At 37.8% G+C, this 24085-nt stretch overlaps 1 protein-coding gene across 1 annotated transcript in view; it reads right to left on the minus strand.

Annotated features, from left to right (window-relative positions):
* LOC136864044 (ATPase ASNA1 homolog) overlaps positions 1-24085 on the minus strand; it is a 199867-nt gene that overhangs the window by 51054 nt on the left and 124728 nt on the right. Inside the window, exons 3-5 of the mRNA XM_067140571.2 lie at positions 22085-22236; positions 1649-1799; positions 1289-1396 (exon numbers count right to left, since the gene is read on the minus strand). Of these exons, the coding sequence (XP_066996672.2) occupies positions 1289-1396; positions 1649-1799; positions 22085-22236 (411 nt within the window). The remainder of the gene's footprint in view (positions 1-1288; positions 1397-1648; positions 1800-22084; positions 22237-24085) is intronic.

Below are 24085 nucleotides of genomic sequence, written 5' to 3' on the forward strand. Positions count from 1 at the left end.
TCCCAAATGCAAACTCACAGCTGCGCGACCCAAACCACACGGCCACTTGCTCTGTTAATATTCTGACAGTGACTCAGAGAGAGAGAGAGAGAGAGAGAGAGAGAGAGAGAGAGAGAGAGAGAGAAATTTCAGACAATCTAGACATAATTATTATGTACCTCTGCTTTCAATGATCCAGAGATTAAATACAAAACTGTTACCAGGAATCACTCAGACATTTAAAGTGGATGAATTTATTTGGCAACTATTGTTTTAGTTTCATAATTTACAAATGTTTCCTAGTACCATAATTCACTCTGGGAGAACAAGCCACATATGAAAATTCACAGCCTGTTTCCAGTCATTTGACTGGGTCAGGAATGGAATGAATCAAGACCCCATCTAGCGGCGAAGGATAGGAATTGTGCCAGCTGCCGAAGCCTGCTGCACAGAACAAGCCACATAGCTATCAAAATGTATTGACAAAGGTTTCCAAAAAATATTAAAATAAAATGTAACTCATTTCACAAAATATTCTTTAAAGTGATTTACATGAAGCAGACCAAATGAAATTCAGTGTACAATAGAAAATTAAAAATTACAATTTAGTTTATCTGTTGGTGTGTATCCCCTGAACCAGTAAGAAAATAATTTCCACTAACTTTCTTAACTCAAGAATGTAGTAACAAGCTCCATCTAGATGACAACTACTGCATTTGTAACATTAATAATGAACTTGAAGTCCCTACAAGTGAAAATATAGGAACATGCTAACTGGCAACACCTGCAGAAATCTCCAAAGCTATGATGAATTATCATGGAGGATTACTGGAATCAAAGCAACATTTAAAAAAAAAAAAAAAAAAAAAAAAAAAAAAAAAAAAAAAAAAAAGAAGTGAGAATCCAGAGAAAACCTGTTTTACCTTCAGTTTATTTAACACAAATTTCATATGGAAATAACAGGAGATTTGAACCCAAAATGTAAATGGGAAAGGTCAACATCCAACACCCTCAGACAAAGATGAGGTATTTATTATGTTTTTAATAAAAAACCAAAAGTGTACAAGGCACAAGCTCTAAATATTAAGTTGTGAAGAGGAGATTCAAGTGGACTCTTCTCCAAGAGAGGAAAAAAACAAGCATGTTATCACATCATTTTTCCAAGGAAGGACTCTCAGAGAACTGAAATCCTCAGTTTCAGGATTTTCAAGGAAGGATTCTCAGAGAACAACCTCACACACCCCAATCCTGAACAGGATTTAAGGAGAATGACTTTAAACTTTCTAGAAAGTAAAACTGGAAAACTTACTGGGTCTCGAAACTGCTCATTTACTTGCCGAATGATCCCCAACATTTCTTCCATTTTCCCGGAGAAAGAATCGGGATTAAATTCCGTAAGTCCCACAACAGAAACTACCTAGAAATAATGGGGGAAAATTCATTAAATATCAAAATGAATGAACAGCATATTTCAATACATAAAAATAGATATACACACAATATAACCTCCAAGATTTTAAGTCTATCGAAGTGTTCCATATATCTGTACCTTGTGTTCGACAGACTGTAGAACTTAAGGTTATATTAACTAAATCGACACTGAAAAGCATGGCTTCCATTTTAACTATTTAAAAAATACAGATATCTAGCACATCACAAGTTTTCTTACCTGCGAAACTACTGGTCCAATTTTCATCTTTAGCCGCATCAGTTTCCCGAGACCTTTTTCAACAACTTGGGGGAAGGATAATAATCTTAACGTATGTCCCGTTGGTGCAGTATCAAACACAACAACTGAGAAGTTCATTCCTTTAACAAGCCTGTGAAAGAATATAAATTTATTAAAACAACCCTGGCCATTAAAAAAAATATCATTAAGTTCACTTATAATTAGATGAACTTGTGATGCCTGAATGTCTAATATCTTGGTAATCAAAAAATGTATGTCCTGCTTCCCTATAAGTTCCCATAAACTGCTATGAAGTTACTTTGGAGAGCAGTTTACCAAACATTAAATTGGTTTAGATCTGATTTTTCATCTTAAGTAGAATGTTGTTTGTTCTTCAATCTGACAAAAAATTCTTGAGATGTGAGGCACCCGTACCATAACCTGCAATTGTAATCCCTAACACAGTTGAATGCAGTATCTTATGTCCTTCACTCTTAAATACACGGTCTCTCTTATAAACCCACACTGTCCACCAGCGTTTCTATTCTCCGAGACCTAAGCAGCTGTACAGGAGAAGTGCGCATAGTGCTTGACCTTGCAAGAAGTGTGCACGTGTTCGACCTAGCATCAATAGCCTGTCTGAATCTCAGTTGTTAATATGGAGGGACAGTTATCATTGGAACACCATACTTTCATATATAAAAGTTAGGTTCGAGTCAGCTGGGCGGGTACACAATGCATTTGTTCAGTAATTTTCTGGTGAAGTGCCACCTTCATGAGCACAGATTCACAAAATTGTAAATAAATTTGAAACTAATGGCTCAGTGCTCAATAAAAAACATGCGTGCACACGAACAGTTCTAACAGAGGAAAAGCTAGATAACATTGGTGCTAATCTTGAACAGTCACTGAATAAATCTCTCATAAAATTAGCACAACAAGTATGCATTTTGGATTCTTCTGCACACAGAGCTACAAAGCTGTTACACATCCAACTGTTAAGGTTTACATGGGCCCATTTTTTAAACCCTGCTGATCCAGCCACAGCAGAGATATTGTGAGTGGTATCTTGCATCACTGAATGATGGTTTGTTCGACCCACAGCTTGTGTTCTTTTCGGATGAGGCCTAGTTTCATCTTAATGGTCATGTGAACAGTCATAACTCTCGCTATTGGTGTGCAGAAAATTCAAATGGTGTTTATGAAGCCCCTCATTATGAAGGATGACACTTCCAGCATCCTTTATAAGGTAAGATTCTATATAAGATTGTATACACACTTGAAGCAGGGCAGCCACGCACAACGTAAGTTGGGTTGGGGCAGCTGCTGTAGCGCAGAGTACAAACACAGTGCACTCGGTCTGGGTTTGTAAGAGAGACCCTGTATGTTTTCAAAAATAGATTCTGCTGGGCTGAGTGGTGCAGGTGGTAAGGCACTAGCCTTCTGAGCCCAAGTTGACAGGTTCAATTCTGACTCTGTGCTGTGGTATTTGAATGTGTCCAAATGTGCCAGCCTCATGGTAATAGAATAACTAGCAGATAAAAGAACTCCTGCAGAAACACAATTCAGAAACTTTAGCATCATTGTAAAAGTAGTTAGTAGGATGAAAAACCAATAATATTATTATCATCATCATCATCTTCTTCTACATGTCCAGTCCCTGGATATTTGTGGTCACTCTGGAATATGTATTCCTGTTGCAAGTCAGACAGAACAGCTTCTCAGCTCTATTGATTCCAGACCAATCTCTGATGACATCCAGCCATTTCATGTTCTCTGCAAACCAGCTCCTTAATGTCCCACAATCTTCCTTTGCAATATGAGCAGCAGCAGATTGCATTTACTTCCTTGCACAACATGACCAAACTACTGAAGTTTTTAATGTTAAATGGTAGGTAATCATTCAGGATCGATTTAGTTCTTTGCTGTACTTCAGTATATTTTCAGCTTGAGGGCCCATAAAACGTAGCTTCAAGACTCTCACTGCGGTAGTCTGGGAAGCTTTTCACATTCTCACTCTTCACAAGACAATCTTGAAAAAAGCATGGCTTCTAAACAATGAAAGTACAACTACTGATTTTGTTAACCTTTAAAAGTTATGTTTTATGTGTAGTACTGTATCATTTCCTGCAACCTTACTGTTTGAAAACTCTCCATCATCGTGAGCTAAACCTTTACCTATATAAGTTAATTAAGAGTATTTCACCAAATTTTGCAAAAATCTTGACATGACCAGATTGAAAAGTTATTTCTTCTTTTTATGGAAAGGCTCAATAGAATTTATAAAAATACAATTCTATAATGCTGCACTTTGTGTTAAGAAATGTACAAATATTCTTATGAGGAATTTAACAGCTTGGAATCTCACATGTTAATCTTTTGGATTTGTGCAATATAAACCATACAAAACACAACAATCAGCCAAATATTTTGCAGAGATAACACCATTCTTCACCAAATGGCTGACTGGGGACTACTGTATAGAAATAAGTCACTTCTGAGGTTATACTGCACAACCAGAAGCCAGTCCATTGGTATGATATATAGGATATTGAATTTGTAATATGAACCATGTCGCATCCTCACAATTTACGCAGCAAGCCACAAGTAACGTTAGTTTTTATATATTTAATTATAAAGTGGTAAATTGTAAATAGGTTAAGTTAATTAAATATAATTAATATGTATATCTTACCCAGCGGAGTGGCCATGCATGTTATCGTGCTATGGCTGAGGAGCCAAGCTCTGCATTCGGGAGACGAGTGGGTTTCAACCCACCGTCAGCTGTCCTGAGAATAGTTTTCTGTGATTTCCCATTTTAACTTCCAGACAAATACAGGGACAGTTCCTATTCAAAGGCCAAGCCACAGCTGATTCCTTCTACCCAATTTCATTCACCATCATTAATTTCATCTTCATTAGCTCCTCAACTGAGGTTGGCATCAAGAAGGACATCTGGCCATTAAAAAGAACATGGCATAAAATTTCATCCTACCTCGTCCCTGACCCCGTATTAGGAAACGGGATTCAGGAGTAGACATACTACATCTATATACTGTATATAAAATAAGAGTTTGTCTGTACATTACTCAGAATTAAAACAGAATAGTATTTATGTATCAGCTGTGTCTACGGTAAGAAGGAAGTGCAATTTTTAATTTTCCAACATCTTTGTCTATTTCTATGTACGCACATCACGAGAAAATGGCTGAACAGAATTTAATGAAAACTGGTATGTAAAGTCAGGGAATAAGGCACTACAATCTGAGCTATAAATAATTGCATTCACTCTGGGTGAAATGGTAGTTTAGAAGAACCTAACATTTAATTCTCAATTATCTATGTTATCAGTGGTCCTATTGAAACATATATTACACAACTAAAGTTAGAGAAAATACAATTTTCAATTATTTATCTTTTATACAGTTTTGCCGTACCTGCTATGATAAGCGACATATTCATGATTTACAACACCAAAAACCCTTAACATGGAAATATTGTTCAATCATGTTAATTGACGATTGTCGTAAGGTGAAAAGCATGAGGCCATCCGCCCATATCAACGAGGAAAGTTGTGAAGATGACAATCAAAATGAGAAAAAAGTATCGTGAAGGAATGATCGCTTGAAGAATACAACACGAGGGAGTCATGAAAGGAGAATGAAGGACTCCATTTACATTAGATGCCCTGAAATCAGAGAGTCTGAAGTCACATGGTGTTCTGAACTGTTATGTCACATTCTACCATATCCCTTTATAGCGCACCTAATTGCCATCACACTGTAGCAAACAATATTCCCTCACATTGGTAGCAAAGTGGCACAGTAGAAGCATGCTGAGCCCATAACTCAGAGGTCCGTGGATCAAATCTCATAATGTTACCAATGTGAAGGAATTTTGTTTGGTACAACATGACTGCAAGTACGTACAATATAATGGGACATGGCAGAATATGACATAACAGTTCAGAAAACCATGTGACAGAGCTGAACTTAATGTAATGGAACTCTACATGCTACCTACCATATGTGGTGGTTACCTAATTACCACCCAAGCGAGCAGCAAGAGAAAAGTTATGTATAAGGTTCAGAATAATTTAGAATCAATTACATCAGAATACATACACTTCCTGTAGAGGAGGTTCCACATCAAAGAGCAAATTCCAACATGAATAAACGTTTCCCAAAAGCAAATGTACCTTAAAAGCTTTCCAGCCTGTTGAACACACAAGTTAAATATTACACTATAACATACCCGTAAAAAAAAAAAATAATAAAAAAATAAATAATAATAATAATAATAATAATAATAATAATAATAATAATAATAATAATAATAATAATAATAATAATAATAATAATAATAAAATTTTAAAAAACATTTTTAAACTTCGATTGGCGTTGTGAAGACTTTGGTAGAGAAAAGTTATGTATAAGGATCAGAATAATTTAGAATCAATTACATCAGAATACATACACTTCCTGTAGAGGAGGTTCAACATCAAAGAGCAAATTGCAACATAAATAAACATCTCCCAAAGGCAAATGTACATTAAAAGCTTTCCAGTCTGTTGAACAAACAAGTTAAATATTACACTATTACATACCTGTCCAAAAAAAATTTAAAAAAAACATTATTAACCCTCAATTGGCGTTGTGAAGACTTTGGTACGTAAATGGTGTTGTGGGGTCGAAAATGATACCACAGAATGGATGACCACACACACCTTTCATTTAAGTTTCAAAAATAAATACACGTCAATTGTGTTTCCTTATACATTTTGCATTACGTACAATGAGAAATTAACATCTTTACAGATTATAGATTGTGATGATATAGATATTGATTCCCATAGGGAACCTGAAATATTAGTCCCGAATGAGTAAATTTATAATACCAACATAAATGGTCTGTTATTGGACATTATAAATTTTTCAGCTAACTCATTCCTGGTTGCCAGTGTTTCACCCCAGTGTGCTAAGTTGGGCTCATCAGTAGGTAAATAGCACACCCACCCACCAAGACGCATGGCTGGTGCATACCGTAGAGGCCACTGCGTAGGCTACTTGGAACCACTGGCAGTGCCAATGCACTATGAGAGACTTTTTCACAACCACTTAATACCCACTACATGTCTTCTTCTCCACAATCCTTACACACCATGGAACAGCAAGTTTGGCAGGTTGGAGGTCACATTTCACACAGTACTGATTTGTCCAATAACATACCATTTATATTGGTATTGTTTTACCATCGTGATTTTAAAAGAAAATCGCACTCCCACGAATTAAACTTAAATGAAAACAAATTTTAAATGTTCATTGCTCCAAAGCAAATTCAAAGGTACATTTAAATATTATAGTACACAAAACTCATAAAACTTTTGAATTTCACATTTACACCATTTCACAACCACTTAAAACCACATGCCTTCTCCACAATCCTTACACACCACGGAACAGCAAGTTTGGCAGGTTGGAGGTCACATTTCACACAGTACCGATTTGTCTTTTCTTCAGCACAGTGAGGACACAGTGCACATCACTTCCTTTTTTGAGTTTTGATTGGATGATTGCACCTTTGGAACAGTTTTCTTATTAAAAATTCTTGACACTACCATTCGCAGTTCTTTCGAAAGTCAGTCACTGACAAGTCTTTCATTGAGGTAGGGTTCAGTTAATTGTCCGTCCAATGTTTTCAGAAACTGAAAGCTAGTAACAGGCATGTCGTTTTTGAGTGATGTCTGTACAATGAAAGAATTTATTCCAATAATATTGAGGATGGTGAAGTAAATAGCGAGAGGCCATCTGCGCGTCCTGATCCTAGGATCACACACTGACATGCCAGGGAGAGATATGGAAGCCATAGCAAGGTTTACACAAAGAAAAAGTATCAAACACGCACTTCGAATGAAATATGAACACTTACAAAATTTTAAGTCACGACAAACTTTGTAACACAAACGCCATTGTGGGGTCGTAAACGGCACCGCACAATAATTAAATCGAGTTCCTAAGAAAGCCAATATTTACTAAAAGCTACAACTCAAGATAGCAGTTGACTTTGCACTAAGTGACAGCTACAGTGAACGGCGATAGCCAGGATGAAATGTAGACGGAGTGCCAGAGGTGTACAAAGTCACTGGTATCTTTAAAGACCCCACAACGCCAGTCGAAGGTTAAACAAGGAATAACATAAACACCATTATTCCTTGTTTAATGTGCTTTTCACACGTAGGTTATAGTGCAATACTTATATTTAACTTGTGTGTTCGACATATTTTAAAGCTTTTAAGTTACATTTAACTATCTCAACAATGGAAAGTATGGCTTCCTTCGCAAAAAAAAGAAAAAAAAACACCCAAAGGCATGTGCAGTGGAATATAAGAAAAAAATTTGACACTAGACATAGGCCCAAATATATATTCTGGGATCGTACAGAAACAACAAAGACTGGAATATTTTGTGAGAAACAGCAATTTAAATTATTTTTTTGTTTACTCAAATATATATCATACATTTCTAACAAGCGGAAAGCAACAATATCATAACATCGAAAAAGACAAAAATACCTAATTGAATAATTCATTAAAATATTGATAATTAACCAGCTTCTGTGGCCTGAATAACGGTTTCCCCGAGTAGTTCATTGTCTCAATTACCAAAAACAAGGGGGGAAAACTAGTGATTCTGAAATTCAAGAACTTGACCTAACCACTAGAAATCTTTATATTTTTCATTCAAGAATCGCTGAACACAGTTTATCAATAGAAAATTCATCTCACTACGTAAAAGGAATACAATATTAGTTGACCAGAAATATAAGTAAAGTATTAACAACCAACAAACAATAAGGGACATAATGCCAGTTTTAGTTTTTTTAATAAGGTAGACGAATAATTATGTCTGTACACTATAGAGTGAGGTTATGATCCAACCTCAGGCCTAAAAGCAATTATAAAAGACGATCATTTACGTCAACCTGCTTAGATATGGAGAGGTTCAACGAGAGTGAATCTACATAAATTCTTGGACTCTGATACATATGAACTTTCGAACAAAATAATTCCACGGGATCCTGGTTATTTTAATCTATTAAAAAAAATTACAAACTAGAATAATAAGGTGGGGATAAAATCTTTTGCTAGTGGCTTTACGTTGCACCGACACATATAGGTCTTATGGCGGCGATGGGATAGGAAAGGCCAAGGAGTTGGAAGGAAGCGGACATGGCCTTGATTAAGGTACAGCCCCAGCATTTGCCTGGTGTAAAAATGGAAAACCACTGAAAACCATCTGCAGGGCTGCCGACAATGGGATTCGAACCCATTATCTCCCGGATATAAGCTCACAGCCGCACGCCCCTAACCACACTGCCAACTCACCCGGTAGGGGATAAAAGGACAGGAAAGAAATCCGAGACACCCACAGCACAGAAAGTAAGTTATTCAGTGCATAAGGTTATGAGTCTCTTACACAAAGATTCTCATAACTTGCATTAAAAGAAATAACAAATTGGTTCCGCCCGGTTAATGAATTTGAACTGTTCAGAACACGATAGTGGTCCCTCCTGTCAGTCACTCCCCACCAACTCACTAATAATCCACTCGAGAGAAAGATGATAAAATTTTATTTAACATTTTTCTGTATCTCTCACCTTATGAAAGCAGATGCGGCCTGTTTGCACGTCAGACGTGTTACCAGGCAGATTTTGTATTGACAACGTGGTATTAGGGTGTGGTGTTAAGGGTCAGGACAAAACACATAGGTGGAAAGAGCCTACATGTAAAACCTGACTTCTTGTACATAGCATAGATTATAGCATATGCAAGGATGTGGGCTGGAGTGGTCCAGAGGTTGTGTTAGTTAGGAATATGTGTCATGCAATCATAACCCTCTTCCTTGCGTTTGTCAATTATTATGGAAATCAGTCCGAGGCGGCGAGTATTTATATGGTATAAATTCCTTCGAGAAGGTACGAGAGGGAAATCAACAAGTTGTAGAACTGATGTCAAGGAGACGAAGAGAGTCAGCTGATCAAACAACATGGTGGCCAGTATGCTGTCGGCATGGTTAAGTGACAGTACATAGAATGAAGTATTTTCTTTGAACAGGTATTACTAATGTTTTTTTCTTTATTTATTTGATTATAGATACTTTACTAGATTATTCAGTCATTATTTTGTGTAGAAGCCTAGGTGCATGCTAAAACCAATTTCAATTGCTTTCAGGGAGTATTAAATAAGGCCGAGCAAACAAAATACCAGATTTTCTAATTTTGTATGTGACCTGACATATAATTTCAATGTATTATTATTATTATTATTATTATTATTATTATTATTATTATTTTAAAATTTGAGGGACCCCTTTGGTAACCTCAACACTCATTTACCTGCATTTTAGGAATATTACGATTTTATTAACAAGGGTCATACGGTAAGTTGTCGAATGTCAAACAAAGTGGTTCCTAGATGACAAATGGCGACCGACATGGTGGCAAGGCGACAAATTTTAATGGCTATCTTGAGCATTAAGAGCCATGCAAGGAGAACAAGAGTTGAAAAAGGGGAAGCAAAAGACTGACGATTAAGCAGTATATAAATATTACGGATAATAGTTGGGTCCGCCGTGTAAATTTATTCTCAAATTCATAAGTTTATACAATTATTTTGACTTATACATGTTTCAGGAGATACCACTCCATCAGCGACTTCTACAACACAAAACAAAACTTCCCATATTCTAGGATTAACAACCTTCACTTATACAGAAAACATATTTAAAAATCATAAAATTTATTTTAACACCCACACACACTAAAATGTTTCTTGATGCTGGTTGTTGTTTTTGTTCTCACTGTAGTAGAACACTTTAAAAACCCTATTAAGTAGTCATTAGGTTTTCCTTACAAGGAAACATCAGCAATGGTTAAGTCGCCGATCGCGATGAAACTTTGAAAACGCAGAGGTACACGTAAAAAAGATGTCAGCAAATTTGGGTGCCAACATTCATTAGGGCATTAACTAAGGGGCCTAAATGTTGTGGCATTTCAAGTTCTGTGCGATCAGCGATGAATACCTGCTGGCCAATGCTAAGCCGGCACACTGTCTGCCTTGTGCCACACCTCTGCACCTCCTCCCCACCCCCCTCCAACTTGTTCGTCACCACACGTTTCCTTTCTCCCCGCGCTTGCTGGCTGCTTAGCTGCTGAACGGGACCGGCACTATACTTTGCTTCTTTTCGTACTATACCCAATTGTTGAAATCCTTTAAATAAAGTTCCATTTAACACATAATGACAATAATAATAACTTAAACTAATATACACATATTTTATTCAAATTTTATATTTTCATTCCTGCTAATTCCGGTGAGTTGTCAGATTCAACCCCGAGTTAAGCTCTAACGAGCGTGGTCAAACGTGGGATGGGATACCGCGTCCGACCTACGCTTAAAATATTATTTACTTCTAAAACGCCTTAAAGCTGTCGGTAGGGTCCTTTAGAGTGGATATACATATGAAATTAATTAAACTAAATCACCCACCTTTAAATAAAAAGATTTAACGTTGTTTAAAGAAATTACGTGCCCGGGTATAAGATCTCAATGAATGTAATGAGATTCGGTACCTCGGGATATCAAAACCTGGTTGGTCCAGACCTTCTTTTTATGTCCTCCCCCCACAATTTTGTGTATGCTATCAGTTATATCATAACGAAACGAAATCGCGGACAACAATTATAAACTCAGAGTTTGAAACTACTGGTATTCTCCGTATTGCATACTCTGGTATAAGGAACACAGGTAGAATGTTTATTTGTGCTTGTACGGAACGATTTATTTATGTTTTGCAGTGACAGACACATTTCAATTGCAGCAATGGTTGTCAAATATAAATCAATTTAATGCACAGAAAACTTTGATATGAGTATGACATGGAATAGACGTAATAAGAAAAGCCTTGAAAAATAAAAAAATAAAAAAAATAAAAAAGATGTGCATGTATATATGCAGTAGATAATCAGTAATCACAGGCAGACCTGTAATCTTACTTTACCAGTACTTTTGCCTTATAGCTGACGAAGGTCTATGTATTCAACACGTACCGATATTAAAAGTTTCACACTACAGTCTTCTGGGTACAATGGCAGTTAGATACATAAAAATGTAAATGCCTATTGTACAAACTGGTACAACAACAAAAAATTAAAAGGCGACATAATAAATGACTCCATATACATTACATCGAACAAAATCCACATCAGTAACTGATAATAATAATAATAATAATAATAATAATAATAATAATAATAATAATAATAATAATAATAATAATAATAATAAAAGATAGTTCTGAAACTACACAGTTTCAGAATTAATGATTTACATCTTGTGTCCTGCAATGACAAAACTGAATTATTGCTCAAATCCATCTCGCTATTTGACCCAGGTTCAGCGGCCTTAATATCACCAGGCCGTTGGCACAACGAATCCCCCGTTTCTGCTGTGCAGTACTCTGGAATGTTGTCGAACAGATATTTCGTCATTTCTGCAGTCATGCATTTTACCTAAAACTACTTTGCAGATTTCCTTCATTAAGAAATTGTTAATTACACTGTAATATTATAAATACAAAATAATATTTCAACAATCATTTTTTTAACTTCGCTCCAGCTCGAAAGTCTAAGGTGTAAGATAAAAGACTTCGTCCAGTGGAGCGTTATCTGGAAAAGTGCCCATAACACTGGCAGCATTTCCTCGCTGGATAGCAATTCCTATCCGCTGTCTCAGGAATTCTGTTGAAGAGGTGTCTCCAGTGATTGCTGTTAGTCGTTTGTTAATATCTGAAATCAGACTTTTAGCTTCTTGACACCACGTCCCCATCGTTTCGACTGCGAATACCACAAAGATGTAGTTGTCCGTTATTGCTCTGTATTTCGCCCTTTTATTGCGCACGGCCATTTCTGCAGCAGAACCAGCAGCCTTGCCAGTGTGAGGCAAATGCGATGGTGCTAATGTGTCCACACGCGTGGCATCCCACAGGAGAGATCTGTTCCATGGGACTAAAGTCAGACCATCAGGGCGTTTTCCGTCTGTGCGGCTAATTCCACTCGTTCTAGGACAGAAGGGACATCGATAGATGTAAAAGCTCTTTTGATAATGTCATTAATTGAACAGTGTCTTGAAAATCGGCCAGCACTCTTACGGCAACTTAAAGCATGGCGTCCATAAACGTCGACTTCCGCTCCACATATGCACTTGTGTGACTGGCATAGTTTGCAACCAAGACGTAAGCCGATTGCTATTTTAAACGACATGTTATCCATAAGCGTGCTTCCTTTTCCTGGATAGCAAGATGTCGTGCTCGATCGGTTTCTGTTGGACATGACAAAATCAAAGAATCGAAAATTCGACGGGAGTTTATCATATCCCAACTTCTTTGTGAATCCAGGGATACTGGAGGACTCAAGTTATTGGTCATGATATTCCAGTGACATCTTGCGTCAACCAGATGGCATATCTCGACATTATCACCGTAATCAGAGAACAGAGACTTGATAAAGTCAGATACTCCATGAGCGGAAGCAAGAAAAGCGGGGATGGAAATATCACTTAATCTACGAATTCCGAAGCCTCCAAATCTTACTGGTAAACACACCAGAGTCCAGTTATGTTCCTCAAACGGTATATTTAGTAGAGACTCGAGACAACTTCTTGTCAAATCATCAGCCTGAGCAAGGAACGAAGGAAATAACCATAGAGGTGTGGTCCGCAGAAAGTAATTAAATTTTGGAATAAAAATACAGTTCTTTAATAAGAAGTATGCCATGTGAGAATTGATCGCTTGGAGACCATCATACAGCCTCATTAATTCTGTTAGCTTTTGCTTCGCAATTTCCTCCACGGCCTCGACTGTAAGTGGTGATCCAAGCAACGATACACTGGAATTTGTTGTAACGTGAATACCGGGAACAATATCTTGAATTGTTGTCTCATCTCTCGCGGAACAGAAGTAGATTTCACATTTATGCGGATTAACTTCCAAACCGATGTTTTTACACTCAGTGATAATTTTCTTTAGATCCATAAGTACCGTATCAGGATCACCGCCGATGGTTCCATCATCCAAATAAAATAGGTTAAGAGGACTGTTCAAGTATGCGATGACAGGCTGGAGTGCAAGACTAAAAAGTAAAGGTCCTGTTGGATCACCTTGCTGTACCCCAGACTGTGACGAAATAATATGAGACCCGAAATACAGGTTAGAAGGGTATCTATACGCTTGCCAAAGGAAAGCATAAAGTTCAGGAATTCTATCCTTTACTGCATGTAACATGGAGTCTCTATCTATGGTGTTAAATGCATTTCTGAAGTCAATTTTTACTAAGATTTTATTCGATGTAGCATTTAAATGTAGGAAATTTCGTGCAGAATGGATAATGGTTTCACATCCCTTTGGAATACCAAAGCCAAGTTGGTGAGGATAGAGATACTGGCTGATGGTCCCTTTTACTGCCATGCAAGATAATTTAGCAACCAGCCTTCTAAAGGTGTTCCCAATTGCAATAGGTCGAACGCCTCCGTCACGTTTCTGAAGAGCAATTAATATGGCCCCATAAAAGTTTGGGCACAATTCAGAACTGAGTTGCCCTCTTAAAATGAAATTGCATAATTTTGTGATGGACTGGAGAAGTCTTCTCCCGGCATCTCCAGCTGATTTAGAGGTAAGATCTTTGAGGTGTTGAGGACGGATACCGTCAATTCCCGAAGCAGAACCGTTAGGGAACATCTTTATTCCTTCAAGCACCAATTCCGGTGTCACGCTGAGATAATTGTCACTAAGATCAGGGGGATCGGGAAACGACAATGGGCGTGGCGGCGAATGGTGTTTATCTACCAAGGATTCGAAGGTGGTAAGGGTGCGTTCTGCTATCCCACTTTCTGATGAAAGAATCCTAACTGCTACTTAGGTATGTTCTGAGGAAGATTATCTGCCTCACAAATCTTCACAATTACAGTTGGACAGTCCAATATTTGTTGACATGTAATGACCCTGGGTATATTTTTCACAGTAAAATGACCGAAAGAAGTAATCTAATGAACTCTCCTCCAACCACGTTGCCAGTCATACATATTTATTAACAGCTCGCCAGTTTCTTTTCCAATGATGACAACTTTGTTAAGTTTTGACTCGGCGGTGCTATCTTAAATGACCACGACAATACCTGTCACGTGGTACTTCCATTTCATGAGACCAAAAATCCAGGCACAGAAAAATATGTATGACCCACTGGCAGAAAAGAAATTGTTGTTTCTTCAGGTAAACCTGATATAACTCTCCACATGGTAATGTTTTTATTTTGTGCAACACACTTGTCAGCATGAAGAAACAATTCACAGCACTACGACCAGGCTCCTATGCAGCTAAAATTATACATACATACATTATCATTATAGACTGTTATGCCTTTCAGAGTTCAGTCTGCAAGCCTCTGAGAATTTACTAAACGTCGCCACAATCCTCAATTTGCAACTAGTGTTGTGGCCTCATTTAGTTCTATACCTCTTATCTTTAAATCGCTAGAAACCGAGTCTAACCATCGTCGTCTTGGTCTCCCTCTACTTCTCTTACCCTCCATAACAGAGTCCATTATTCTCCTAGGTAACCTATCCTCCTCCATTCGCCTCACATGACCACACCACTGAAGCCGGTTTATGCGTACAGCATCATCCATCGAGTTCATTCCTAAATTAGCCTTTATCTCCTCATTCCGAGTACCCTCCTGCCATTGTTCCCACCTGTTTGTACCAACAATCATTCTTGCTACTTTCATGTCTGTTACTTCTAACTTATGAATAAGATATCCTGAGTCCACCCAGCTTTCGCTCCCGTAAAGCAAAGTTGGTCTGAAAACAGACCGATGTAAAGATAGTTTCGTCTGGGAGCTGACTTCCTTCCTACAGAATACTGCTGATAACTGCGAGCTCACTGCATTCAGCTAAAATTATCACTTATAAAATATACAGCCAAATAAATGTCTGTAACATTGTAACTATAAATTATCTTGATACACAGGCTGGTTATTTCATATTTTGTTATAAGAAGACAATGCAGGAACTTCATTTAAGAAACCATATCCCAAATCACCAATGTTAAATTCCCATTGCAACTTAAGGTATGGTTTTGTTACACTGCACAACTTGTTTCCAAGGTTATTTTGAAGACTTTTCCATGTGGTCACAACACTGTCACTCCTTTCATTGTGTAGTTCAAGGATCAAGCTAACAGATGGAACATAAAAAACTGTTGTTACAATGGATTTCTTGCTATAGCTACAGCAGAATTTGGCTATACAGAAATATGGAAGGTCTAATGAAAAGGACGAGCCCCATGTACACATCAAATGTTCCCTAAATTTGCTTGAAATATTTACAATATTTAAATGGTTTACAAAACATACATCTATACATAATTTGTCACTGCTCATTCATTCTTTCTATCAACAGTTAGCTAATCCCCCATTCATTCACTCATTCTTGTCCTCAAACTTCTTTTCACTCTACCAGTGTAATTCACTCATTCTCACACATAATTCCCTTCACTATACCTGTCTGTCATTCACTCATCCCTGCACACACTACACCCACATACAGCTGTTACTTTGAATTACATTTTTCTTTATGTACAACTGAAAATTTGGAAGAGGTAAGTTTTTGACATCCCCTGAAAGAGAGTTCCATAGCTTTGCTAAGGGTCAATAAAAACCCTTCTGGAAGGTACAGGTATTGGCAAAAGGTGGAAAAAGGGTAAATACATGTAAGTATAATAACTTTGAAACGAAACGTTTTTGTTTGGGAAACAGTCCTGGAACAAGTACCAAGGAAGTGTAAAGAGATAATGTACAAAATGTATTATGCACCCATATTGACGTATGCAGCTGAGACCTGGGCAATAACAAGTAGGGAGGAGAGTAGAATTGGACCCTCTTGTCAATTTATTTCTTATTAATGCACTTCAATACAGAACAAAAATGAAATTTATAGCTTACTAGCAGAAGTACCCGTTCTTCGTACCGGTTATCAGAAACTGGCTTTAGTTACTCATACTATCGGTGTGACTGACTCCATTAGATATTTATATCACTGGTGTATTTACTTAAGTACGTAGAAATTATTTGTCATGTTTGTAATTATACTCCTCACGACCTTACTTCTAAATTGAAGTTTCACAAAACAAATGAGCATCGCATTTTCTCTGTTGCCAGCGCGCTACACCCGCGAGAACAGCTGATACAATACAACCGTGGTAAACAGCCCTTGTCAAATGTAATACCGTACTCAGAAAAACTAATAAATATGGATTGAAAACAAATGCACAAAAACTACACTTACTAACAACATCAAACACTAAAGGAGAATATTTTATTAAGAATAAAAGAGAATGAGGAAATAACACATCACTCACCACTAATGGCTGGCACAGGAAGCAGGTCATGACCTACAAAGGGAACACTATACTGATCTCAGAGTCACTGGAACCCTCCAACAATATGAAAAACACACTAAATACTGAAGGAAAACGCAAAAGATCGCGAACCGTACCAAATACCATATACGCTGAGCAAGATAGGTTAACCACGTGGTGAATGTAAATATTAGATTTGGCAACTGGGTTTCGAGATCGTGCTCTGCCGATATAAATTGATATGAATGGCAGCTTGGGATTGGTTGGATGTCTATGCTTCAGCGCATAACCACCAGACAGAGCCAAAATCTGCCAAAACGTCAATTTAGAAGTAGAGCCGTAGGGCCTCTAAATATTAGTTCCTAATTAGCGTCGACCTCTAAGATCTTTTGCTACCATGTTTTTCCTTCATTCCCACCTAGATATACTGGTACCTGCTCCCTTCACAATGCTGCAGGTTTAGTGTAAGTATACTTCCGCTAGATAGTACCACAAATATAAATATTATTGAATGTATTTGTTTGATCCGACATTTCATAACTATTACAAATGATCAAGGAAATACGCGATGCATAAAAACTACTATAATTATCAAGAATTATAATTCTCAGGGCTTGTCACTTATGTCGCACATCATATAATGAATCTATGTATAAATGTTGTTTTCATGGTTACAATGATCATAAAAGTGGACCAAGATATCGGCACTACTAAAACCAGTACGTAAAAACGGAGGCCCGTCGGCAACCGCTGGTCGCTGTGCTATGGAGATCTCCGGGGCTATTATTTTTATACTTCACTCCCTTTCCATCCCCGCCCAATGGAGTGCTATGAGCGTCTTAAACAACAGTTTTTTTTTTTTTTTTTTTTTTTTTTTTTTCCAGACAGTAAGTCATATGTGTATCAAGTTTGGTTGGCAGCTATGCCCAAACGTACATGCATAATCTAGCTGCTGTAGAATCCTGGAGCTGACGTTGCCATGGTTACGGCCGCTCGTTTCTTCATCTGATTCCTAGAGCAGGGGTAGTGTGGGTCCAATATCTCCATAACAGTTGGTTTTGGGGCCTTAAAACATGGTTTTCAGACTCGTAGGGTTTGCCGAGTTTTGTTTTTTTGCATCAAGGGGCTTAAAATGAGCTTTGTCTCGTCCTTGTACGACAAATTCGATTTCGCCTATATTAGCCTACATTTTAATACTTTTATATCTCCTCCCATCGCCCCCCCCCCCCTCCTCCTCCTCGAATTGTTTTGAAAATGAAACACAGCCCATGTTACTCATTGGCAATGTAGCTTTCTATAGGTGAAGTAAAATTTTAAAATCGGTTCAGTATTTTTTGAGTCTATCCGTTACAAATAAATATACAAATTTTTCCCCTACACATATGGTTACCGTCATGAAGGGCATCCAGCCGTAAACAGGGTCAAATCCACATGTGCGACACAGTTCGCACCCGCAACCCCACAGGTGTGGGTAAGGCGATAGAAGAAGATACTCATTTTAAAAATTCACCCGCTTATTTTATTCTTTTCACCCCCTTATGTGGATTTTCCAAAAAAAGTGTGTTCATTTTTAAAGGAGATTCCAAGTACCAATTTTAAAGTCTGTAACATCTTCATTTTTTGAGATATATGTATTCTCATATAAATAATTCAACTCCTTCCTCACTACTTTTCACCCCCCCCCCCCCTTAAATGCATTTTCTGAAAACGAATATTTGTGTTCTTTTATTTTTAAAGGGGATTCCAAATATCAATTTTCATGTCTGTAACATGTTAGGTTTTTGTGATTTATTGTAGATAATTTCGCTGCTGTAGAATCCTGGAGCTGACGTTGCCATGGTTAGGGCAGTTCATTACTTTATCCGATTCCTAGAGCAGGGGTAGGGTGGTGCCAATATCTCCATAAAGGTTCGTTTTAGGGCCTTAAAACATGGTTTTCAGGCTCGTAGGTCTTACCGAGTTTTGTTCTTTGCGTCAAGAGGATTAAATTGAGCTTTGTCTCGTCCCTATACGACAAATTTGATATTTTGCCTATATTAGCTTATTATTTTTATATCTCTCCCCCCCCCCCCCCAACCTCGAATTGTTTTGAAAATAAAATACAGCCCATGTTACTCACTGGCAATGTAGCTTTCTATAGGTGAAGTAATTTTTTAAATCGGTTCAGTAGTTTTTGAGTCTATTCGTTACAAACAAACAAATTTTTCCTCTTTATAATATTATTAGTATAGATAAGTATGAACTGCTTCCACTGCAACCTCCCTTTCCACAGAACTAGCGATTCATTCACACAAATGTTTTCCTGTGGTGTATACAATTCATGGTAATTCTTGCCAATTGAATTCAAAACAGGTGAAATTATGAACAACTTCCCTCTCATATTGACATCATCATAAGTCTTACTGTCAACAAAATGACAATTTCAACAATAATGGAAACCTTTTCTCACTCCTCACTTTGTTGAAGAATGGTGTCGAGATGGAATCCCTGTGAGTAAATTACAGTTCAGAAGTAGGCTTCTTTATTATTCTTGTAAACGTTATCTCTCGTGTGCAAATTGGAGTCCAATCCCGAGGTTGCAGCTGAAGTTTCAGTACGTCATGAAGTTCGAAAAATTGTTCTGCATATTCTTTTGTCTGCTCATATATTAGCTTGATAAGATCCTCCTCTATAAACTGGCTACAATAGAACAATGTGCTCGCTTACATCAATACTGTATTTATTTTACTGCCGATACAAACTTAAAAGGAGCACGAGGATTACCTCGACTATGCCAGTGCGAAGTGGCTGCATCACTTGTTGTAGGCAAGATGATATCTTCTCCTCTTCTTTATTTTCAGAAACACGCTCACTGTCCTATTTCACCACTTGCGTTATCCTCGCTATCCCACGAGAAGTCATATGAATCCATGAAATAAAGCATAGTTTCATTCGCCAAACTTAGCCATTACGTACGGAAAAAAATACAACTTAATATTGGCGAGCAGTGTGGCACAGCAAGTCTGGAAACTACTTACATCTACTATTACAGTCAAAACGTTTGTGGACTGGCGCCTACAGTGTAGAAAACACGGTGTACACTCATGTACTACAGTCTATAATTCTTGTACTGGCACTTACAGTGTAGGCAACACAGTGTACACCTATGTAATTACTACAGTCAATATGTTTGTGGACTGACGCTAACAGTTCAAGGATCACATATTCTTTTGACCTGTCTTTTCGCATCTTTTCCCCGTCATGGTGATCCAATCGATTTCGATTTGATCATCACAAAACGTTTTGCTAGCGGATTTGCCTAATTTTTGGCAGAACTTGAAATTTGCCTGTTGCTGAAACTACGACATTCTCAAGTTCCGCCGCTGACATTCGACTACCCTTCTTAACAGAGACCGTAGTTCTGCTTATACTGTATGCAAGCAACTGCCTCTTGCTGCGACTAGCGAAGAAATGTCAGGGCAACATTCTGTGGTGCAAACTCTCTGCTGTAATGCACCGCAGTGATACTAGACTGCCAGTCCAAGAAGTTAATGACTCTACTACGTATAAAGCAATCATAGAACAACACTCAACAACTTAAAGAGACAGGATAATACGTCCCGCCCAGCAGATAAGTTTTCAAAAGCTCTAGATGAGTTAACTCGTCAATACCTGATTGAGCAACAACTATTGGTAGACGAATTAACTCATTATGCCCAGTTAAGAGATTAGGAAAAGGTGGTACCAATTAATTTGAAAATAAGGAATTTCTTTTTTTTCCACATTCTACTAATGTCATTACCTAGAAAGAATCAGCCTGTGTCTACAGATCCCCATTAGGTCTACATTTTTGATTGCTAATTTCTTTATAAATTTAACGTATTTTTCATGTATTTCTTGTTGAATATGAAAAGTAGAACAAATAGTGTCATCACTCGCTATTCAAGGTTATATATTCTTAATTTTTAATTTGCTAACACCATGTGGAACATAGTTGGCCACTCCGCCACATGAAAAGTGTTGACTGAAGCCCATGTTACAAATGTGTGCGAGGAAGTCAGGTCTTGGATACATTTTTTATTGTTATTACTAGAAAGTGACCAACTCTAAACTCCCCGGCCAACTCAAGCCCAGCTGAGAGTACTGTTCCTTGTGCGGGATACCAAGGAGTGAGTGTGTTGTGTTTGTTAAATAATAATCATGCCATTCTGTTCAATTTTTTTTACTTTTTTTTTAACAATTTGCTTTATGTCGCACCAACACAGATAGGTCCTAAAGTGACGATGGTATACCGATGGTATACGAAAGGGCTAGGCAGTACCATATGGCTGATAAAACAGGCATGAGGGAGTTTTAAAAAAGTAACTATGATGGGTGGAAAATGGTAAATGAAAATGTAAACAGACTCTGGGATGGGTTTAAAGCAATTGTTGAGGAATATGAAAATAGGTTTGTACCTTTAAAGGTGGTAAGGAATGGTAAAGATCCATTATATTATAACAGAGAAGTACAGAGACTAAGGAGGAGGTGTAGGTTGGAAGGAAATAGAGTTAGAAATGGCTGTGGAAGTAATGAGAAATTGAAGGAACTTACTAGGAAAACAACTCGATAACCCTTCACAGGTTATTGTGCCAGTAAGTTTGTCAATTTGCAAGGAAAATGGTTATTGCTCTTGAAACCATGTTTGAACTTTCTGCATGTTCCCTTATATATTGGAAATTCCACTTAACCATTTCATAAACGAACACACTGAAAGACGGCTGCATTCCACTTATTTCCCAATAACAAGCTGGGGCTGCACAATTATGGGTTACGGGCTGCAAGTATGACATGTCTGGTGTTCACTATATTTTTACATCTTTAGGTGTTGACTAAGTGTACGTACCAAAAACAGGAACATCAATACTTTAAACAACTTTCAGAACAGCTGATAAATTTCTCCACCTGATATGTTCATTTAAAAAATAAATTTACAGTTTGAAATACATACTTCATCACTTCAGCGTAACTGACAGCTTCATCAATTCCAGGAAATGCCCCAACAATTTCCTGCATTACTGATTTGCTTAATTTGAATGTTTCTGCTTCACCATCAAAGCACTCTTCAGGCAGCTCATTGAAACCAGCATTGGGATCGATCTCCTACAACATAAAAACCAACATACAAAAATTTAAAACTAGAAAATTAATATAACTGCAGGAAATGGCAATTTCTACAGTATGCTATGAGGGCTGTCTCTTTATTTGTGGCAACTATTAATTACAACCGATACAGAAGAGATACCTGTTTGAAAAATCTAAAGTTCCTCAATGTAGCCCCAGCGTTGCATAGCACCCATTACCAGCGATGTGGAAGCCATAGTATCCCTTTAGAAGCACCTGTTCTCTGGATGGTGTGAATGGAACAATCTATTGCCTGCAGAACTTTAGAAACAGTTCGGAAGCAGATGCCACAAAGCTATTCATTCATCTTCCTTATTAAATCATCAAATCAAATCACAGGGCCGTAAGTGGTATGGAGATGGTAGAGCACTTCCCAACCCCAACAAACATTTAAATCGGTTGCCAGCTGCATGCTATGTGACCGAGTGTTGCCCTGCAAAATGATGGAAGGCATCTGTAGAAAATATAATCGTTTCTTGCGCGATTCTGGTCGCACATGATATTCCAAAAATTAACAACACTACTGTACATTTAGAGTCTGTCCTTGGGGTACGGTATGCATTAAGATAATACCATCGCAGTCATACAGCGGAATCACCACTGCCGTATATTCCATTTGTGTTTCAGTATGGGCTCAGTATGGGCACAGGGAAATTTCCAAGTGGGTTTGCGCTGCATCACCATTTCTACAATAGACCCTACCATCAAATGATGGGGAAGCCATAGCAATGCAATTTTTCTCAGAACATGAAATCCAGTCTTAGGCACTATGCCTGTATCTCGGGATAACTCAACTACCATCTGGTTTGTATTTGTTTCTAGGAACATGCTAACAAGTTGCACATCCTCGTCAATGACTCTAGGGTGACCGAACCAAAGCATGTCAGCCACACGGTCTCTTCCTCATTGAAGGCTCTGACCCACCGTGCCATGGTTCTGTAAGGCAACGCCAAATCCCTGCACACCTCATGAAGACCCTTCACGACATTGTCATGCTATATGGTTGCAGCTACATTCAATTTTAATCCAGATGCACTATTCCTGTTTTGAGAACATCTTTGATGCTAATCATTTGACCAGTCTCTCACAGATACTATTCTTCAAAGCACAGTGCATGCAAGGAAAGTTGGATGGCCGAGTCCTTGTTCTGTGAGGTAAGTTGGGCACCACCCTAATGTGTATACATGCAAGAAACACTGGTTCCATTTCCTGGTGTACATACAACACTGTTGCCACTAACAAAGCAATAACCCTCTTGGTAGTCTATATGGACTATGTTGTTACTTCATTTAGAAGTAGAAGACAATAGGTACATTCATTCAAGTACTTACTGCAGTGGTGTGAATTCTGTCAAACTATTTGGGTTTCTACTGCATCTGTATTAATGTACATGTGTATTCCTAATTAACTGCAGCTTGACCAGGCTAGTTAATCAGCTAGGAGTACTGGTGAGAGCGAATCCAAACAGATGGACAGCGATCTTGTGGTTGACTGGGTGACATGTTTAGCCCAGACATGCTGCTAAATTTACATAGCTTGCTGGTCCTGGATAGTTTTCAAAAAATGCACAGAGAAAAAACATTTTCTTTTTTACAATTTACTTTGTTTTCTTTTAAATATTGCATAAGATGGTAGTTTTCATCCATCACCAGTTATACACAACATGAACATACACCTTTGCCTTCAAGATAGCGGCCTGTTACATTCAGGTGTCGGTAGTTCTCCGAGTAATACTTGTGTTCTCGATATTTAAAAATGCCTACAGTATTGTTAGCTTGTACCGATGTGATTACAGTACTCGTAAGTTTGACAGTATGCGAGATACAGT

The sequence above is a fragment of the Anabrus simplex genome, chromosome 2 (assembly GCF_040414725.1).
Source record: "Anabrus simplex isolate iqAnaSimp1 chromosome 2, ASM4041472v1, whole genome shotgun sequence".
Lineage (NCBI taxonomy): Eukaryota > Metazoa > Arthropoda > Insecta > Orthoptera > Tettigoniidae > Anabrus > Anabrus simplex.